A 20873-nucleotide genomic window follows, 5' to 3' on the forward strand; every position below is an offset into this window, starting at 1 on the left:
GCCAGGCTGGACTAAATTCCGCAACAAGTTGAGCGTTTTTCCTCCCGTTACACTCAGAAAAGTTGGCACAAGAACGTCATTCTTGATTGTGTGGTCCAGCACAAAGTATTCAAAACGCTCTGTGTATGCAGTCCATCGCTCACTTCCTTCTTCACATGGTCCTATATTGCCCAGGATGGTAGACATGTTCAATTATTGTCCTTTGTTTCTGTGTGTGCGTTGACTTTCTGCCCTTTTTGTTTTCTTTCCTCGTTTTGCCGATGCAGTCTTTCCACTCTCCTTTTTCATCAGCTTCGCTTTCTACCGCAGAGAATCCACCTCCTCCTCAGTTGTTTCCTAAACGGACTTTTCTTCCGAAATCAACAAACGTCCGCAAGAACGCACGCCTCGTCGTCAGTTTATGTCTTCAGAACATAGAATCAGACACGGGAGACGTACTTGTACTGATCGTTGGGTCTGGCGAGCATTTCCTCCGACGGGCAAAAAGCAAGGTCTATTTCACCCTCAGTGCATCACGTATGAAGTGATACTTCACAGCAATGTGTTTTGACCTCTGTCTGTTCACTGGATTCTTCCTCAGTGCTCTGGCTCCTTCAGTGTCTCCATGGATCTTAGTACAAGTGTGTTCTTTGTTATCCATGCCATTTCACATTTGAGTCAAATACATGCTTTCTTTAATAAATAATGGTTGCTAGACCAATATATTCAGCCTCACAAGTTGACAGAGCCCCTGTAGGTTGGTTCTTTGCATTCCAGGAAATTGCAGGGCCTCGTCTTGTCAGGCTGAAAAGGTAACCCGTGGTGCCGCGTCTGTCTTCTGCAGACGATGCCCAATCAGAGGCACTATTGGCAATCAGGCTCAAATCTTCCTTGCTTTTCTTGAAAGTTTGTCCATAATCACTTGTTCCTTTTTGGTATCTCAAGACATGTTTAGCAGCTACTCAGTTATCTGCTTTTGGGTGTGCTAACGTTTGAGACAGTTTTCTTACAACCCAACTGATGTTTGGTATCATAAATGTCACAGCATATATGAGGCTGCCGACAATCTCTCGATGCTCTTTGGGATAAGCCACCTCATTCACATGACCCTCCTCATTTAAGTCTCCTTTTGTTCGCACGGGGTGGATCGAGGTTTACAATCTGAACCTTTCAAGAGTTTTCACAATGTACCTTGTTTGTTTCATTTTGATCTCTTCTCCCTTTTGTTCGAACTAAATGAACAAAAAGCAGAATATTTCCCAAAATGTTTCATGTTGAACTTTGATCTCATGGTTTGTTTGAATCCTTTGAGGAGGTCGCTATTGCTGGCTGCAACGACGAGGTCATCTGCCCATGTAATCACCATGACAAAATCATTATCTATCTCTTTCCTATACACACAGTGACCAGATTGGGTTTTCACATAATTGTTTTGTTCCAAGTAATCATTTCAAAGTTTGCGCCAGTTTCTCCCAGATTGTTTTAGGCCGTAAAGGGATTTCTTTCATTTGTACGCTAATTTCTCTCCCGTCTCTGATGTCTTTTCAAAACCTTCTGGCTGCTCTAAGAAAATTAATTTTTTGATTGGAGCATGGAAAATAGGCTGCTTGAACATCCATCTGATAAATAATGAGGTCATTTTGTACGGCTACTGACGTCACTGCCCGTACTGATGTGATGTTGGCTGTTGGGGCAAAAGTCTCATGCTAATCAATGCCTTCTGTTTAACTGTATCCTTTGGCTGCATATCTTGCTTTAAAGATCTTTTCCTTTTCAGCATTTTCCTTTAGTGTATATACCTACCTTCCTCCTGCTGTATCTCTCCCTTCAGGTAAAGGAGTAAGTTCAAATGTGCCGTTTTCTTTGAGTGATTCGATCTCTTCTTTCACAGCTTGCTCCCATCTGGGGGACATCCGGGCTTCGCTATCAATTTGGGGGACTCCACGCACTGCCCCATAACGATGATCAACATTGACGTTGACTTTTATGTCAAGTTGATCTTTTAAGATGTCTTTTCAGTATGTGCGAGTTTGCTTTTCTCTTTTTGGGTAGCGGCGGTGTGTATGCATAGTTTCTGCATCGGTTTTGTTTTCATTTTCATCCTGAATCACATTTTCTGCATTTTCGTCCTGTTCGGACACATCTACATCAGTTTTGATATTTTCCCCATTATCGAATGAGACTGTGTTTTCTGTACTGCCCTCATTATCAGGCGTTCTGTTTTCATATTGAGGGCTTTATGAATCACAGTCATCAGTTTGTGTCAACATTGTGCTTTGCAATGAAATTCATCAGTCTGTGTTTTGAATCCTTCTTAGATACATCCAGAGTCCAGTTTCTCATTTTTGTATGCATAACAATCAGAGCCAAACAGCCACATTCTTGAGAGATCTGGTTTGCTTCCTGTTAACATGAAGTAATGAATGTTTTCAGTCCTGCTGTTGTAATATCTGTTACGGATGTGAGCTGCATTTTGAACAACATAAGGCCACGATACCTTTTGGTAATCCCTTCTCTAGTAACAGACATCTTTCCATTTCCTCCACTGTCTTTCAGCTGTACTCTTTTGATGGGGAGAATATGGGGATCTTAGACCTTTAGCCCTTAAATCTCTCCCCATTATCTGATCTGATACATTTGACGGGACCATATGGTGCACAGTCTGCAGGGAACTTTTCTGTTATTAACGTCGTGTCGCTCTTGTTCTTCAAGAAGTAAACTGATACTGCCCCCGAACGATCATTGTAGAAATTGACCGTGCCACCGCCGGGTTCCCCCACAGAGACGCAGAGTCTGAACTTTTCACAAACATTACTTTTATTAAAGTAAATAAAAACCACACTCAACACCCGGGCGGCTCCTCCGTTTATGGGCGGAGAGGTGATGCAGCACACCTGACTCCTACCAGGGGCTTAGTCACCTCTCTGCCGCAATCATCTGCGAATGAAATAGCACATTTAGATCCATCTTGACTGGTCGGTTCAATGGGGCCTGCTAAATCTGCTTGGACCAGCTCTAGTGGCTTATTGGCTTTTGCACATGTTTCCCTGCTTCTGCAGTCGGTGAATTTTCCCTCTGTGCAGACACTGCAGTCTCTTTTGGTACAGCCTGTGATCTTCATTCCCTCTAACACAATTGTTTGTTTCAGTACATCATGTACATTGCAATGTCCCAGAAATCCATGCCGTGTTTTGACATCACAAGTTAAATTCACTTTGTCACTGCACATTATGTCATTGACTGAAGCATCAACACACTGTTTATAGTTAGTTACTGTTTTCAGGTAGTATAGCCTCTCATACTCTTCTATGTAGTGTTTCTTTGGATCAAATGTGTCCTCAAATCTTTGGAATTGGTGTCTCTCAGTTATGACATGTGATGTGGCTCCACAGTCGACCGTCAGCCCCATTCCTTTAATGTTGTTGACTGACCTTGAAGACGAATGTTTGTTCTGCATTCTGTTTGTCGTGTCTTTCAGAGGTCTGTTTTTGCGTAATTCTTCTCCTGCATGTCTCATCACTGTGTGGAGCTTCTGTGGTAACTGCACCACTTTGGTGCTCCTTGTTGGTGACAGTCTGGCAATGTTCCCACGGTTTCCACATCCACAGCCGGTTACTGATGATACGTCCACTTTCATCACATTGCCGCGGCTTCGTAGTTTGCTCTTAAATTGAGGAAACGTTAATTCCTCACCGCTCTGAGTTGTGTGAAATGGCGAATGCCTTGTATGACTCTGGAAGTCCCTTCAGAATCGTAGCCGTTATTAACCCGTCACCGATAACTTCCTTCGGATTTCTCAGAGAAGTTTCTGCTCTCTCAGCTCGGATAATATAGCCGCTTATCGTTTCGTCAGGCTCCTTCTTTAAGTATGTCAGTTCTGTAAACAGTACAGTATGATCATTCTGGGTTTACCCTGGCCGGCATAACGGCTCCGTCGGATCTGAAGAGCTTTGCTGCCGTCATCCGCCGCTTCTCTCATCACACAACGACAGGCTTTTGTCGTCGAGGAATTGTAAAAACTCCACGTAGCATTGTGCATTCAGTTCTTGGTCTGGGTCATCAGAAAGTTTTGTGTCCTTTAGGCTTATTATTCTCAAACTTTACCTCCCAAAGTTCCTCATTGTTTTCATCTCCGTCGAAAACTAATCTTTGCCATCTTCCTCCTGTGCTGCGCCTGGGTACATAACATGCTGCGCCTCCTGCTTCTTCATCCATGTTGAGGAAGGATTACACGTAATACACGCCCGTGTTCACTGTCTTTCATTCTTTTGAAGCACCGGGAGAACGTCAGTGACTACAGATTGACAGATTTCAGAAACACAGACGGAAATTGTTGTAAATTGAGGAAAAAAAAACACATTTACGACAGTCGGGCAGGTATTTACATTACATGAAGTAATCATATAACTTATAATAGCAGCACATATGAAAACAAATACACCATATATTTTGTAATATGGGATGACTAATAAACAATGTAAATGAGGACAGAAAACCCAACAGCACCACTATGACCATTGTGTTTGAATCACTTCTTCATAGACTTAGTTTTTTTTCTTGCAGGAGCATTCTAATCAGGCGGAAGCTGGGATTATATCATTTCAAGTCCCATACTTATTAACTTTAACATATAAACTATCTATAGTCCGCTGCACTGCAGAGCCGTTGGTCCTATTTTTTCAAAAGCTGTCTACAGATGAAGGTGATAAACTTGACTACGACTACTATTAAAAACTTTCAATGGTTAATTTAGTATTCCTCGCTGGCCTCTCTCCTTTTCAGCAGAAGCAACAAGTATTTAGTTTTTCACTGTTCTCACATTATCTTGAAACTATTTTGGATAAGGAGCCTCGTTTGGATAAGCGAGGGGAAATGGCCCGGTCCCAGAGGCAGAGGAGCAGCTCCACAAGGGAGCGTCTCACCTCATCCCACCTCTGTGATTTACAGTTGGCGAGAGAAGTGGTCGTCTTCAGGCTGCAACAGACATCCCTCCTCTCTCACTTTTGGCCAGGAGTTTCCCTGTTGATTTATCTGTGAACTACACATTGCTCAAAAAATCTTTACTGTTCAATGTCCCAAAAAAAAGAAATATTGGAGGTCATTTCCCAAGAAATATACAAATGTGTTTTGTTTTTTTCCCAGACTCCTGCCGATCAGGTAAAAACAGTGCATTGTTAATGCATCGTGACATTCTCCCACAGGTTTTTGCAGCTCAAGTTCATGGGGACTCTGAAACGTCCAGATTTCCTGCTGAACTCGCCGCCATCAGTCCTGACAGTCGCCTGAAATCCACACGACACGTTGCTGATTTTCCCAACAACGGAGCGATTGATCTCAATAATTAGTCCCTGTTTTCAGCTTTCTTTCCAGACTCTTCAACTCCCAAATCATTTTTTCCCCCTGAAGACCTTTGAGAGTAATTTGGCACCGTGAGTCCAAACATTTCAGCCTCAGAGAGGGTTAAACAGCAGCGATCACTTTTTTTTTTATTTTAACAACAAATACCCCCAAAATATATAATTTTATACGAGAGCTGTCATCTTTAATTCAGCCTGAGATGTTGGATCCGTTCCTGCAGAGTAACTGGATGCTTGTTTGTTTTGCAGATCCGGTGAAAAGACCAGCATCTCCAGCTTCTGGAATCTGAGACACAACTGTTGTGTTGATTTCAGTCATTTGACCATGTTTGTTCTTCTCCACTCTGATTCTCCTGTGATGTAAATGACCCTGCGCTCATTGTACATAGTTAGTGTGAGCTGGTCGGCCTGTCTGGGCTGAATAAAGTAACCCTGGACACCAGTCCCCTCCTTTCTGACTCCCAAGACGTCGTGGACCTGGACACTTGGACGTGGACGTGGAGGAGACAAGACATCGCTCTTGTCCTGTTTGGTGTGTGTTTTGTTTGAGCTCTGATCTCCTCCAACTCGTTCGGCAGCACCACTGTTCAAGGGGCCGCCTGCACCTCCACCCGTAGCCTGAAGACACCACTCCCCTCTTCTTTTCTCCTCCTCCTCCGCCTCCTCCTCCTCCTCATTCTACCTCCTTGTCACTTACTCTCACACAACAACTCATTACGCTTCAGCGCTTCGGCTTTTCAGACCTGTCGTCTCCTTCTGCCCGATCGTGGAGCGCGGCCCTCTGCGGGACGATGCAGTGCCGGCTGTAGCAGCATGTGGAGGGCGGCTCTCACTTTCTACCTGCTCCCGCTGCTGGCCCCGACCCTCTGGGCTCAGGATGAGGCCGGGGCCATCACCCCTCAGGACTGCAGCCTGGACTGTATCCGACAGGTAGGAGGCGCCTTCGCCACTCTCTCTGGACGGGTTTATGGCGTTGGATTCCAGCGGCAAAGACACGATTGCTCACCTGCGAGAAAACATCTGGTGTGGTCGTCTCTGTTATTAAACGCGGCGTCTGCTTTAAGCTCCCTCTCTGTTTGTCTTTTGACTGTCATGTGCAGGAGGAGGAGGAGGTGGGAGGTATTTAGGTTAATACCCCTCAGCTTTAGGGTTAGAGTTCGAGTTAGTCTCACAACAACAACAACACCCCCCCGGAGCCCAAAGACATTAAAAGCTCTCAGTATTTGCAGAAATGTATTTGATTGACAGAATTTTTTTGTCAAGTGTTGACCTCCATTGGTTGTTTTTCAATTCCCTTTACTTGTCGTAGTTAAAAAGGATATACAGTAAAACACTAGGTATACTCCACAAGGCGTTTTTAACTAAATTAAAATAGAAAACTTATTCACGATGAAAACAACACCTGTCCTATCTGTAGCCCACACTTGCATCATGACTGACCTATTTTATCACAAACACAATGATTTTGCCTCTGGTTGGTTGAACTAATCAGACCCAAGTGGGCTTTGCATGTATGTACTGCTTTCATGGTTTAAGTTCTTTGAAAATGTCCTTTGTGTTGAAGAAGGTTGAACCAAAAGTGTGGTTATCAAAACAACAACAACCTGTAAATGCGTTAAAAGACATTTACAGCTGTTTCCTCTTCAGAAAATTTGAATTAACATGGAATCAAATCAGGATCTATTTCGATTTCGACAGGTAGAAAATTCCACTAGTCATTAGTGTATTAAATAAATAACTGCATATTTGGGTTGAAAATGAGGTTAGATGACACAAATCCAAGTGCACGAGTTTCATTTGGCCCCAGCCTGTGATGGACTGCTGACCTGTCCAGGTACCCGGGCTGGATTTGGCTCCAGCCACCCGGGACACGTTACAAGACGGTGGACGGTTTTAGGACTCTTGCAAAAAGTCTTTACACAAGACTGTTTCTGCCCCTGTCTGAGGCAACGGTTTTAAAACCTGGGTTAGTACTCCTCTGCAGAAAGTGAAACATGCACACATTTTGAGTTTGACGTTTTGCACCGAATGATGTGTTCATGTGTGATTTGACCAAGTAAAAAAAAAATAAACACATTGAAATTGAATACAATACAGGACGCATCAGAGCCACGGGCAAAATGCTCCGATTGTTTGCGGCACGGATATATATCCTGTTTATCCAATCGTGTGTTGTTGTATTCATAGCAGGTAATTTGATGACTCAGATTTCAAGCCTTTATTATCCTACAATACAATAACATCTCAGTGGATTTCCTTCAGGTTACCTCGACTGTATTATGTACCATCATTCCACAATATCTTGACATGAATCATTGTTTAATATGACTCACTCGATGCATTGGAGTTATCTTTGAAAGAAGGTTTAGCAAATAGTAATATCTGGCGTGTACAACATATGAAATGACAAATTTATCTTATCTTTCAGGATATTTTTCTTAAAGTTAAACTCATCAACTAAGTAAGTGCACTGTTGGACTGGACTGGTAGTGACAGACACTATGATGAAGTAAGGATGTGTAGAAAAATAATACAGCAGTTTGTCTTGATGGAAAGTGGAGCTCAAGTGGTCTGTATTTTCATGATTCTGGACGTTATAAAACAAGACGTATGTCAATGTTTTGGATCATTACTTTGTTCTGTTGTGGCCTATAAAGTGTTTTCAATGTCGTGTCTTGCCTGAATCTAAAGAATCTCAAGTACTGAAGTTGAAAAAGTCTGATGAAAACATCAATCCGCCATAACAGTAGATAAGGTGAATTGAGGTGAATTGAGGTGAATTGAGGTGAATTGGGATATCGCCGGCAGCAAGAGAACATTTTGTACTTAAAACAAGGAAGATGTAGGAAGATTTGATCTGGTTTGACAAGAACCAAACTGATCGCCGAACGTCTCCGTCAGATGATTCTTCAGAACAGTTGACTTGTGGGAAGTTTCGGTCTAAAATGATCCGCATCTCTCAAAAGTGAAGGAAGAGCAGTGAACGGGCTTCAGAGTTAAGAAGAGCTAAATCTCAATGATCCATAGTGAGCGAGGGCTGGCCCACGTGGTCCCGTCCAACAGGAGCTCATGCTGGTTCTGATCAAAAGGTAATCCACATACTCTACGCTTGAGGCAGCGCTCGGGGCAAAGCTCTGCCCAGGAACGTGGACACATAGCGCCGACCGGAGCTTTACTGCAGACCACATGTGTCCACTCACAGTATTTCCTGGTGGACTCTTTCAACACCCTGCCATAAAGTCAAAAAATGAATAAATAAATTCAGGGATACTTTGAAGAGCACCTCATCCAGTCTGGGGTGTTGACTTGGCCTTCAAATTCCTCACATCTGTGGGGTGTGGATTTCCTCCCATTTGAAATTCAAATGTCTAAATCAGTTGGTAGAACTCTAGTTCAGTCGTATCAAAACCAAATGTTCGGCGACTGTCTCGCGAACAACGGGAAATGAATCGCGTCTTACACAAAAAATCGGTGACTAGATCAGTGATTGGCTGAGGATGAGTGATTTCGACCAATGAGAATGCCCGTTTCGTTTCACTTTTCGTCACACATATCGCAATATGTTCCACGGAAAGACGTGACAACTTAAGGAAGGAATATTATACTATACAGTATATATCAGAAAGACTGTAATTTGATTCTCATCAAATGTGTCAGATTAATTCCAGGTCTTATTATTATTATGTTGCTGTTGTTCAGAATATAGCTGAACTGGGTAGAAATGGCTTTAAAACCTGAGCTCCAGTGGGCCTGTGGCCTCCAAAACCCTCCAGAACTTTCAGCTGAAATCCATTATTCCAAGAATACGCCGCCAGCGTCATGGCGGCAGGTACGTCAGAACACCTTCGGAGAACGAGTGGAGCTTCTTTATGGTTCAGTTCTGTTGTGACAATCGACAATGAACCGAAACGATCGTAGGCATGTGGTCTCAGTGTGGTGGCTGGCCAGTGGTTGTGCTTTTATTTTTGGATGTCTTTGCAGATGACAGCAGTAGCGTGTCTTCTCGCTGTCAGACAACCTGCTGCTATACGGCAAAGAACATCTTGATCCAATCCTCTTCACATTTTACACGTGTCGTCTCTCCTGAGCCTGTTTCCTCATCGAGGCGGACCTGCTGAGCTACACACAAATAAAAATGCTTTAACATTTTCCAGCCAGTTCTTCTCCTCGCCAGCTATCATATACTGGGAAGAAGAAGGTTTTAATGGAGTCACACCAGTCTCTTGCTTCAAAAGTTGATATTTCTAATAAACAGGATTGACAGCTTTCCCTCGCTGGTTAAAATACACTAGAGCGAGGAGTTGCATCACCTTACCACCGGAGGTACTTAGTGTGACAGACTCAGGCACATCCTCTGCACGTATTTTATGTTGCCTCTAAAAAAGTTAAAGACCTTTCTTGGTGTGTTCGCAACAGATCTGATTGTTAAACTACCATTCTGGTAACTGGAGCTCCATCCAGCACAATGTAGTCCATTAAAAAACAATGTTTGTGTTGCCAATGAGAAAGATTCCTTACAGGAATCTGTCACAACCCCACTGATGGAAAGCAGTCATGGAAATATTTTGTAAAACTCGTTTGACTTGAGAAGGTTTTTTACTCACGGCTCCTCAATTTTGTGAATGAAAGATGACATTTCTATCAAATTTGGTCCAAAATCTACCCGAGGGCTGCAGAATGAACCGATTGGATTTGAATGGTGTAAGAAATTCAAAATGTGGCCGTAACTCAAGAATGTATCCGCTCATTGTGACGTGATTGCACACATGAAGGGAGCAGCTGTGCTTTGATTTGGTCAAGGAGCTTCTTTCCCGTCCTTTCCACAATTATTTCTTTGAACTCGTCTTGTAGAACTCATCCACACTTTAGTCCTGAATGGCGTTCGCCTCCAAAACCCTTCAGTCTGGACGTTGTCAGTCGCAGCTTCATTGGCCAGTTGGGAACCGCGAGGCGATGGTCCTTGCAGGCGATGGTCCTTGAAGGCGATGGTCCTTGAAGGCGATGGTCCTTGAAGGCGATCCCAATCTGCGGTTGTTCTTATGGGCCAGGCCAGTTTTTAGTTCACTGATGAGGTGTCAGGCGAACTCCATCTTTTTACAAATAGTGTTTTCCCAGAATAAATATATACTTTGAGCGGTCTTTGTGAAGATGAGGAGAAACAGCTTTGCTGAAAATAGCACAAAGAATTCGTCTGGAGCCCCTCCACGGTGCATGTTGTGGCTCGACACAAGGCCCTGGATGCTGTACATGCACGCTCCACGAGATCGCTCCGGGTCACGACATTGTGATTTGATCACAGGTGTGAGTCTCGGCACGCCGTTTTGCACCTTCTCCTGTATGCAAACACCCAAAAGACAAAGATTAAAAAGAAAGAATTAAAAAAAAAAAAAAATCGCATAATCTTTTAATTGGAAATTAATAAGTCAACACCTTGAAAAGAAGAGGAGAACACCTCGAGTTTCAGTGGCTTTTGTGGCTTTCTGTCGGCGGGCCTGCAGGTACAACTTCACACGTGTCATCTTATTTATGTAAGTCTCACAACGCGACTTTACGTCCTCCCGTAGCGTGCAAAGTAAGCATTTAGGCTACAAAGGCTTTCTGACGGCCATTGCTGAGCCTGACAGTTTAACTGCCATTGTGTGAAACACACACACACACACACACACACACACACACACGCACACACACACACACACGCACGGTGACGCCTGAGGCTCACGCAGTATTTCTTCCTGACTCATTTTTCCCACCTGTCAGTGGAGATGTGACCCTGCACACACAGAGCCAACGGTGGCGGAGTAAACATTTGTTTACTTTTATAAACTGAAATCACCCATTGAATGTAATAATCCAAACCAATTAGACGTAATAAGACAATAAAAGAGGACTTTGCATATTTTATTAATATATATTTACAGCACTGTATTAAGCCCCAGAGGGGAAATTCCTCTCCGAATTGACCCACAGTGGGGGGGGGGGGGGGGGTGGTCTTGCTCAGGGACCCCCAGTACATGTTTTTGCAAATGTGGGAGGAAACTGTAGTACGTGGAGGAAACCCACGCACGCACAGAGAGAACATACAAACTCCACACAGAAAGGCTCCGAGGTATATCTGAGGGCTCTGCCTAACTATTGATGCAGATTATTAATATACATTTTTTTTTTTTTACTAATGTGTTTGTGTCAGAATGTGGCTGTTAGCCGACAGCGGAGCGAAACATGAGGCACCCCGGTGTGTTCGGTCATGCCTGGCATGACGGCGCAGTGTTAAAATTCAAAAAGGCAAATACTCTGCAGTAAAAGAAACTGCTGTCCTCCTAATGCGCCACTGAGACCTAGTTATTAGTACGAAGTACACACTGTGTGGGCGAGTGAAAACACGTTTGCCCCAGACTGATGTAACGACCCCGGAGAAAACAGCTTTCAGTGTTTCAACTATGGATTTTTGGGGGGGGGGCGACTCTGATATGTGGGAATCTAAAATTCAGAAAGACAGTACGTCGGCAGATTAAATTTGTTTTTAGCGTCACATTAAAGCCTGGATGAAGAGCGAGCTGACGTTAGACCCAACGAGGCACGTCGCAGGGGAAACTTATTGAAAATTGTTCATTTCATAAACTAGTTAATTCACATTAATTCGGGCGATTCAAATCAGGCCACCAGTCCCTCACACAACCACAACTTCAGCAATGTCCTTATTTCTTTACCATGATGATTAGAACCCAGGCTGACTCACTCGTTTTACATTTTAAAGCATTAGTGTTGTTAGAAAAGGGTTTGTGGTTTCTGGATTAGGGTTTTTAAATTGGCTTAAATGGCCCCAATTGGTATTGGGGCCACTTCATTAATGCTTTTTGTTTTTAAATAAGAGTGAATTTTTAGTCATTTGTAAAGATTTATTTGACATTTTATTGGAATATATTCAGTGAGACCACGAAACCTTTGGAAAAACACAAAATGCCATTTTTAGAAGCCAAATACTTTCTTTAAATGTACGCAGGAGGAGCAATACGCGTGCACAGCTCAGCGTCAACGTTTAGTTAAAACCACACAAACAGCAGCAGCGTGACTCGCGGCTGTCAAGGTTTTTATGGTCATGTCTTCATCAGCTTAAAGAAAGGACTATCCCCTATGTCCTAACCTCAACATTATTATCATGTTTTACAGCTCAACACTTTATTTCTTTTTGGTTTGTTTTATCTTCTAATCACCAGAAGGGGGAAACTCTCTGGAACGGGACCTGTGCTGTTGGTGCGGACTGAAAAAGACATACATTTTGAGTTACGTTGGAATGATTTGCTCTGACGGGCCGTCAGCACAGATCCAGTGTTCGGACCGGGATTAGTAAGTACATGCAGATGTTTTGAAAGGCAATAGCCTCTGTTGGCCCGGTCTCGGCTCATTAGAGGCGACGTTCTACTGTAGCTCGGGTTTCCGTCACTGTTTTTATTTTCGCATGTCCTGAGGTCAAATCGAATGTTATTCGCGCAGATGTTTTCACTTAAATGAGCTCTCTGATGTACAAAGTGTTTTTTAATGTTTAATGAAGTGGACAGGAACGAAGAGTCAAAGCAGACGTTGCTTATGACTCAGCAGAGGGTGGCATTATCTGAATTAACCCTTTTGTTTGAGATTTAATTAAGATGGAATAAACTGTGAAATCACATGGAGATCAACAGGTAACTCGTGAACTGGACTACCTTTCATGAGTAAAACTAGATTATTTACACGACTTCCCATGAGACTGTGGGGGTTCGATACCGTCAACACTGCGGCCTGGACCTTTAATGATGTTGTCGTGACGGGAAATTGGAACTCGATTGGAGGCCGTCTCACGGTTCGATTTCCCAGGAGCCTTCGCTTCGACTCCACATGGCTTTTCAGTAGTTTTTCTCACTGATGTCAGAAAGCATGAACAGATGAAACCTGGCTTGTTTTGAGTTGTGCAACATTCCTTTCCTGCAGGGCTTTTCTTGGTAGGCCAACAGAAGTACTTCTCATTGAATACGTCCAACTCACAAATCCTTGCATCCGCTCTTTTGTCATGTTGGTTTGGCATTAAAATAAACTGTGATAAATCACAAGTTTGCTCATCAAAGTGAGCAGAAATTAGCAAAACATTCCATCAGATGTCTGGCAAATTCCTGAATTTGTGCGAAGTGAAGGCAAAGAGTGAATCGTTCCTACAGAAAGGAGTTTTATGTGTTCCGTAAATCTTACAAGAACTTTTGGCACCGTCATGATGTGTGATGAACAGAAGGGATGTTTTCGCTGGGGGAGGGAACATGTGTGGGGAGAACTAGAAATAATAACTGGCGTGGCGTTACGCAGACAAAATGAAATGCGAGATGTAATAAATGTTACAGTGGTGTGCGGTTGCGGAGACTTTTATATTTATTTATATTTTTAAAGCAAACGCCTCTAATTAGAAACCGTCAACAAATATAATTTATTCCATTTGGATCGGGCTATTGAGAATATGGTGTCATTGTTGGAAAAGAAAGGAAACTCAAAATGTACTAATGAGGATGTGAGTGTGAGCGTTTTCGGTAGAGGGGAGAGCTTTTCTTGTCCTGTCAGGTCTGGGGGTGAAGGAGCTCTGATCACTATGTGAGGAAAGTGTTTGGGAATGTGAGGAAATGTGTGGACCAGAGGGGGGGGGGGGGGGGGGGGAACGCCCTGGGGACGGTCAAAGGTCAACTGGACTTCATTCGTACGGTGTCATGTTACTGCTTCAGAGGTCTTCATGCTCTTTACATCAATCACACAGACACCAAACGGCCGCCCTGAGACATGAGGTCCCACATCATAGAGTTTTTCGACAATTTCACATCGGTGCCATTTGTCCAACAACGTTATATTAATATTAAGTGTTTTTTCCTCAAATCCAGCCTTGGTTCTGAATGTCATCCAGTCTAAAAGTCCCTCTGCTGACCTCTGCTGAGAACAGGATGTCTCTGTCTGTGTCTGTCCACGTCCACGCCGTAGTCTTTTTAGGAGAAGAGTTTTCTGGTTGTGTCACATTAAGTGGTTTCCCTGTTCACTGGCGACCCTTCAGCATCCCTTGTTGCTGCTAATAACAGGTGTTAAAAACCCAACAGGAATCCAGAGCGGTCCTCACGAATGCTGTTTATCAGCATTTCCAATGCTTGAGTCTTATTTTAATATATGCTGTTGCTAGTAGCAACAACGGATGCTGAAAGCCAGGTAATCAGAAACACCGGTACATTGCACTAATGTTTACAGTGAATTTATTGCTGTGACCAGTGTACCGTATAAGGCACACCTATATTGATTGACATAATTTACAACTTTGTTCATATATAAGGTGCACCGCATTACAAGGTGCATGCAATAGACCAGTGGTCAGCAACCTTTATAGCTCAAAGCCATTAGGTTACATCTTCCACTGATTCAAACACCCAGAGAGGTGCACACACTTTACTTTGATAGTCCTACCTGCAGCCTATGCCAGCATGACACTACACACAAAACCTTCTTCACTGCTGGTTGACAACTTACAACTACCGGTAATAAACTAAACTACATGAACTAAGCAACAAAAACACAACACAACACAATTATTACCAACACCACAAACCAAATATAACCCCCAATAATTGCATTTAAAACACCACAAACAGAAACTCCCATAATTCATTGCAGCTATCGGCTGCACTGAGGAGCTCAGGATGCAAGGCATGATGGGAATTCATGTTTTGTGTTGTTGGAGGTTATTGTGGGTTGTTGTTGGGCTTGGTGTTGTGTTGATTGTGTTTATGTGTTTTTGTTCCCCAGTTTAGGGAGTCATTATTTCATCTAGTTTATTTTGGTTTGTTAGAATGTTGGTGTGCAACCATGAGTGATGAATGTGTTGTGTGGAGTGTCGTCCGCTCTGAAGATCTGGTTGCGAAGTTAGAGTTTTCAAAATAAAAGCTTCTGGTTGTTCAGCTGTCAAATAGCAGTCTCGAGTAGAGCAATTCTTCCATATATAAGGCGCACCGGGTTATAAGGAGCACTGGCAGCTTTTGAGAAAATTAGAGTTATTTAAGTGCGCCTTATAGTGCGGAAAATACGGTAGGTCACCCAGTCTGACCAATAGTGCCAGATAATAATGGCTCCTATAATCATTTTGGTCCGTGAACAATCGTTTGAACACTTTTGATCGAGGGGAAGGGAAAAGTTAAAGGAGCTGAATCACAGTCCATTAATTCTGAATCATTGGCTTCTATATCTTAAATACTGAATCTGTACATTTTGTACATTCACAATTTTATAGAATAAACTCAATGTAAAAATGGGAAAAGATCTGGTTCTCCACAAGTCAGATTTAATGAGGAAAGTGTGGGAGCTCATAAAGGTGACGTGGATAGTGAGGCATACAGAGCCAACAGTGATCATGGTGCATTTTATGGACCTAAATGAAAGACACGTCCTCGATTCTGTATGTTGGGTTGCAAAGAGGCCCGAGGGAACTCGGTGTACTCATGATGCTTTGTCTGGCAGACCTTGCTTGACTATAAATGCCAGTATTGGACGTGTGATGGACCTGCGTCTTGGGCGAGGAAGGAGCTGAAGTGTGCAGCCTGACTTCACACTGCTGTTCCTCTACAGGGTGGAGCAGCATGCGAGTACTGCCGAGTGACCAGAGGCGACGTCAGGAAGGCCTTGGGTTTCAGCTCCATCGGACCATTTGGAAGTAAGTGGAACCGGGACAGGCTTCACCATCCTGCAGTTGTTTGTGCCCGCTGGAAAAAAACACCTGTATTCAAGCACAGAATGCGGTTTCCTCGAACATCAGCAGCAACATTACCATAAAATGGTATAAGGAGTCGATGTGACAAAGTTTGCTCTTTGAATGAGGTTTCCCACACAGGCCAGCCTGAAGGGCAAACCCTGCTTTTCTTTACAGCACATGGGAAAGAGAGTCTTTAAAATCTCTTGGCAAATATTTGATGCGAATACATGCAGAACAAACCACAGTACACCGCTCTCTGTGTATGTACCTGTTCAACCATCTAAATGATCTATATCCGTATCCGTCCTCGGAGCCGGTGGGGCCTAAACTGAAAGTGGGCGTGGTTCAAGGGAAACTGGGTGGGGCTTAAATCGGTACATTATTTACAGAACAGCCTCAGAATTGAGATTCAATGTTTTGTACATTAAAACCTAATACTATATACAGTATATAAAGCTTAATTTGTAATAGCATTAACATCACATAACTTGAGTCATGATAAAATATTATTGTGATGCTTAAGTTGCATATCAACTTCTTCATTACACAAAAAGTCACAATCCTGTTTAATCACAAATGACCGCTGACAGAATTAACATCTTTTTGTAAAGCCGAGTTAAAACAACTCGATTATTACTCACTATGATTGCCGTATGACTTTTTCTTTCCATTGATTGACTGGTCATGAAATGTGATTGATATTTGATGATATTCCTGATCCATTTGAAATGATTGATAATCTCCATGTGTCTGCTGGTTCTCGTCCTCAGGTTGCATTCCCTGGCCGTGTTTTGAGCTGGTCGGGAGAGAGGACCCCAAACTCTGTCAGCACTACGTCCAAGCGCCGGACGACGTGAAGGTGGAGTTCCTCAACGACCCTGAGCCCCAATCGGACACGATTGTCGTCTCCTGGAGGCCCAGTCCCTACGGTATGTTCAGGCAGATATCACGTTCCAGGTCAAGTTGACTTTATCGGTAGATTTGTTCTGAAGAAGAGGGCAGCAATCCATTCACACAGACGGCAGAGCACAGGTACTTGTGGGGGCACTGACCAGGATAAAAAAAGAACCACTAAAATTCCACATAATTCCATAAAATTCCATAAAATTCCACACATATATATATATAATTTTTTTTATTTAATTAGATTTTTTTTTTTAAATCAATAAAAAAAACAGTGTAACCTGATATGTGGGTAATATTATTTATATATATATATATTTTTTTTTTCTTTTTTTTATTATTATTTTTTTTTTATAAATTTGTTTTATATTAAAAAACAGTGTAGCCTGATACGTAGGTAATAATATATATATATATATATATATATTTTTTTTTTTTTTTTTTTTTTTTTATTAAAAAAAACAGTGTAACCTGATATGTGGGTAATATTATTTATGTATATATATATATATATATATATATATATATATATATATATTTTTTTTTTTTTTTTTTTTTTTTTTTTTTTTTTTTTTTTAATAAATTTGTTTTATATTAAAAAACAGTGTAGCCTGATACGTAGGTAATAATATATATATATATATATATATATATATATATATATATATTTTTTTTTTTTTTTTTTTTTTTTTTTTTATTAAAAAAAACAGTGTAACCTGATATGTGGGTGATATAAAAGACACTGAAAGATGTAGAGTAAAAAAGTCAACAGCCAACAGGGCTTGTTATTAAAAGACACAGAGAAGGAGCCTGTCGTTCCACATCTTCGGGGCAATGACTGCGAAGGCGTGGTCCTCTCTCATCTTACACTTGGTTTTAGGCCTTTTAAGGAGCAGCTGATCGGCTGACCTGATAGAGCGGGTGTCAAACTCAGTGAGCTCTGACAGGTGGCTTGGAGCACGGTTGTTGACAGATTTAAAAGCAAATTAAAGGATTTTAAAACGGATCCTAAAATGTACTGGCAGCCAGTAGAAAGACGGTAAAATGAGTGAGATATGCTCATTAGTGGTTCCAGTCAGAAGGTGAGCAGCGGCGTCCTGCACCATCTGGAGCTGACCAGTGGAAGCTAACTGAGCCCCATGAATAGAGCCTTGAAATAATCCAGTATAGACGTCCGTTTCAAGGTGTTGTCTCAAAGAGGCTTTATTTTGATGACGTGATGTTGAAAAGACTGGATTTTACCACAGCCCTCAAGTGGGTGTCAAGTTTTAGGTCCATTTTAACCTCAAGATTCATGAAGGTAGGTCTTGAGGACTGAGCCAAAACCCCCAGATCTATATTATGGTTCCCAATGGTGCCACCCGAAGACCATTGTTTTCATTGATGTTTAAGAAAAAAACAGGTCGGCCTTCCATTATACATTATAATAAGAGAAGTCTCCGGTAAAAGTAAACTTGCTAAGACGTCTTTAAAAGACAAACAGCCCGTCCCTCTCCTACTGCTTCAGGGGTCGCTTTTGGCCACAGTAGTTGTGGAATTGCATGGCGTGTCTGTCGGTCCAGGGTTACACAAGAGTCAGTCCAATTTTGAAGGCTGATTAGTTTCCCAAGCTCAACTTGTCCCCTTCAGGGTAATTCCTCATGTTACCATTTGACACATAAAAGATTTATTCAGTCACGGGCCGTAAATCATGAAAGCTCCTGCAGAATCCTTCCCCATCCACGGTGTGTGTGTGTGTGTGTGTGTGTGTGTGTGTGTGTGTGTGTGTGACTCATGATGATGACGGCGACGGCGACGATGATGATAAGCTGTCACGTCACGCGTTCAACAGACCATGCAACAGGAACATCGTAACACATGCAGCACACACAGATTTTGACAGGGAATGTGTGATGCTCGGGCCGCTGATGTGCGTCTTGTTGTGTTGGTGTCAGGGATCGCCTTCCTGCGAGGCTTTCAGGTGTCGCTCCAGGCTCTGGGAGGCTCCACTTCATCCTGTCAGCTCTTTCTCTTCCACCGCAACGTCTCCCTGCCGGCTTCACACGCTCAGAAGGTTCGTAGCCACCCGGTCGCTCTTGGTGTTTGTCGTGTTTTCCGTTTCGGCATGCTGTTTGACAACATCCGTTCTTTGCCACGGGCATGAAGCTTGCGCAACAGCTTGAACTCAGGTGGTAGGAGACGAGCGGTCCGAGTTCTGCTCCAGTCAATATGATCAGATATGAGGCAGCTTCCACCCCTTTAATGTCCCATTCAGCTTTTATCGCCAATCCATACGACTTTGTCACAATATTAGCAATAAACCACGTGGCCTCGCTTCAATCGGGCAAAAACACAATTTGACTCCAGAGACGTTGATATGAGCTGAACATCTCTGTTACCATGGTGACGACAGTAAACTCCTCTTCTGGGCATGTGACACATTTTCTACTTCGTCTTCTTAGCCATGGATCCGAAACACTGTTAATAATTGCGTTTCCTCTTTTGGAAATCACCAGGGGAGGAATTGAAAGAGTCAATATTAAATGGACTTCACTCATCAAGCACAATTTCATCACTTCAGCCATCCCCGAGAAGCTTTTATTCACCGATTCCTTCTCACAGGAGATGCTGGAAGATCGCTACTTCGCGGCGTCCGCATGCGGCTGGTCCACGTTGCCGGCGGCGGGTGTCGTTACCGAGTGGCGACACAGTGATTGTCTTTCCTGGCAACTAAACGGAGCAAATCAGTGTTTAATGCAGGTTGACTGCTGGATAAGTTGTGAAAAGGCTCCCAGGCCGTGACAGACAGACGGACGGGGCGAAGACGCCGGCACTGCAATGTTCAGCCCGCCAATCAGTCTGATTCCTGCCATTGAGGGAGACTGCCGGCGTGCTGGCGTGCTGCCCGCTGCGCTCTTCATTGATTGGTTCATAGGTGCAGCCGACAGCTGAACTCCAAAACATGAAACCCGTTCACCCTTCACCGACCATATTTGCAAACTGACAAACTTGAAATTGATGACAGTTGTATAAAACTTGATTAGATTGTTCTGTCAAACAGTCAGATAGGTGCTGCTGGTAAAATACCAAACATATGACCCCAATGACCTTTGGCTAACCCCCCCCCCCCCCATTACTGCCGTGTTGGTAAGTCATATTTAAAACACTGTTTTCACTGAATCTGTCAGTTTTAATAGATTTTTACGTTTCATCATCAGAGTTTAAAGAAATAAAGTATTTGTAGATTACACTGTAGTTTTATTAATATTTGAATTAATTCCCTATAACGGGTTAAAGTGACGATAACGGACTTCATGCTTTGTGCAACAGGGTCAGCAAGAGGAATTGATGCAAGAAATGAATGAAAACCCAGATATTTATTCAGACCTGAAACAAGGCGAACATGTTGTAAGAATAAAATCCAGATGTGGGGTGAATAAAGAACACAGCCAATGTGCGGACCAGCTTTTCATAAAGGTCGAGGTAAAGATACTGGAGGAGGAACACACGCGATTTATTCACAGGAATGCTAACAAGCATTTTTCTTTTTATTTCTTTTTTTTTTTTAAAACAACAACAAAAAAATCTATAGTTTTCTTGCGTGCACTTTAAATTTCATTAGACCTGTAATTTTCTCAACATGTTTCACCTCCCGGCGCGTTCCCATATTCTCAACTCCTCCAAGCTGAGCGCAGACGCTTTACTGGAAACAGCTGTGTGCGTTTTATGCTGAATTTCATCCTAAAGCTTTACATATAAAGAGGAACCACAACAGACAAGCGTATAATTTACTACCCCTGCTCTAACAGGCATATCCTGCACAATAACACGCGTGACAATAAACACCAATATCGTTTAAAGTCTTTCCCACACGGTTAACTCCGACTCCCACGTGTGTGCCATCTTGAACACAATAA

General features: G+C 42.8%; 1 protein-coding gene across 1 annotated transcript in view; it reads left to right on the top strand.

The window, feature by feature from the left end:
- Window positions 1-20873, top strand: part of LOC308130148 (interleukin-17 receptor D) — a gene marked incomplete at its 5' end in the record, with an annotated part of 47401 nt that overhangs the window by 18481 nt on the left and 8047 nt on the right. The window contains 4 exons of the mRNA XM_080496346.1: window positions 6078-6266; window positions 15951-16035; window positions 16845-17003; window positions 18912-19030. Of these exons, the coding sequence (XP_080352472.1) occupies window positions 6078-6266; window positions 15951-16035; window positions 16845-17003; window positions 18912-19030 (552 nt within the window). The remainder of the gene's footprint in view (window positions 1-6077; window positions 6267-15950; window positions 16036-16844; window positions 17004-18911; window positions 19031-20873) is intronic.

Source organism: Blennius ocellaris (genome assembly GCF_963422515.1).
Source record: "Blennius ocellaris genome assembly, chromosome: 5".
NCBI classification, from domain to species: Eukaryota; Metazoa; Chordata; class Actinopteri; order Blenniiformes; family Blenniidae; genus Blennius; species Blennius ocellaris.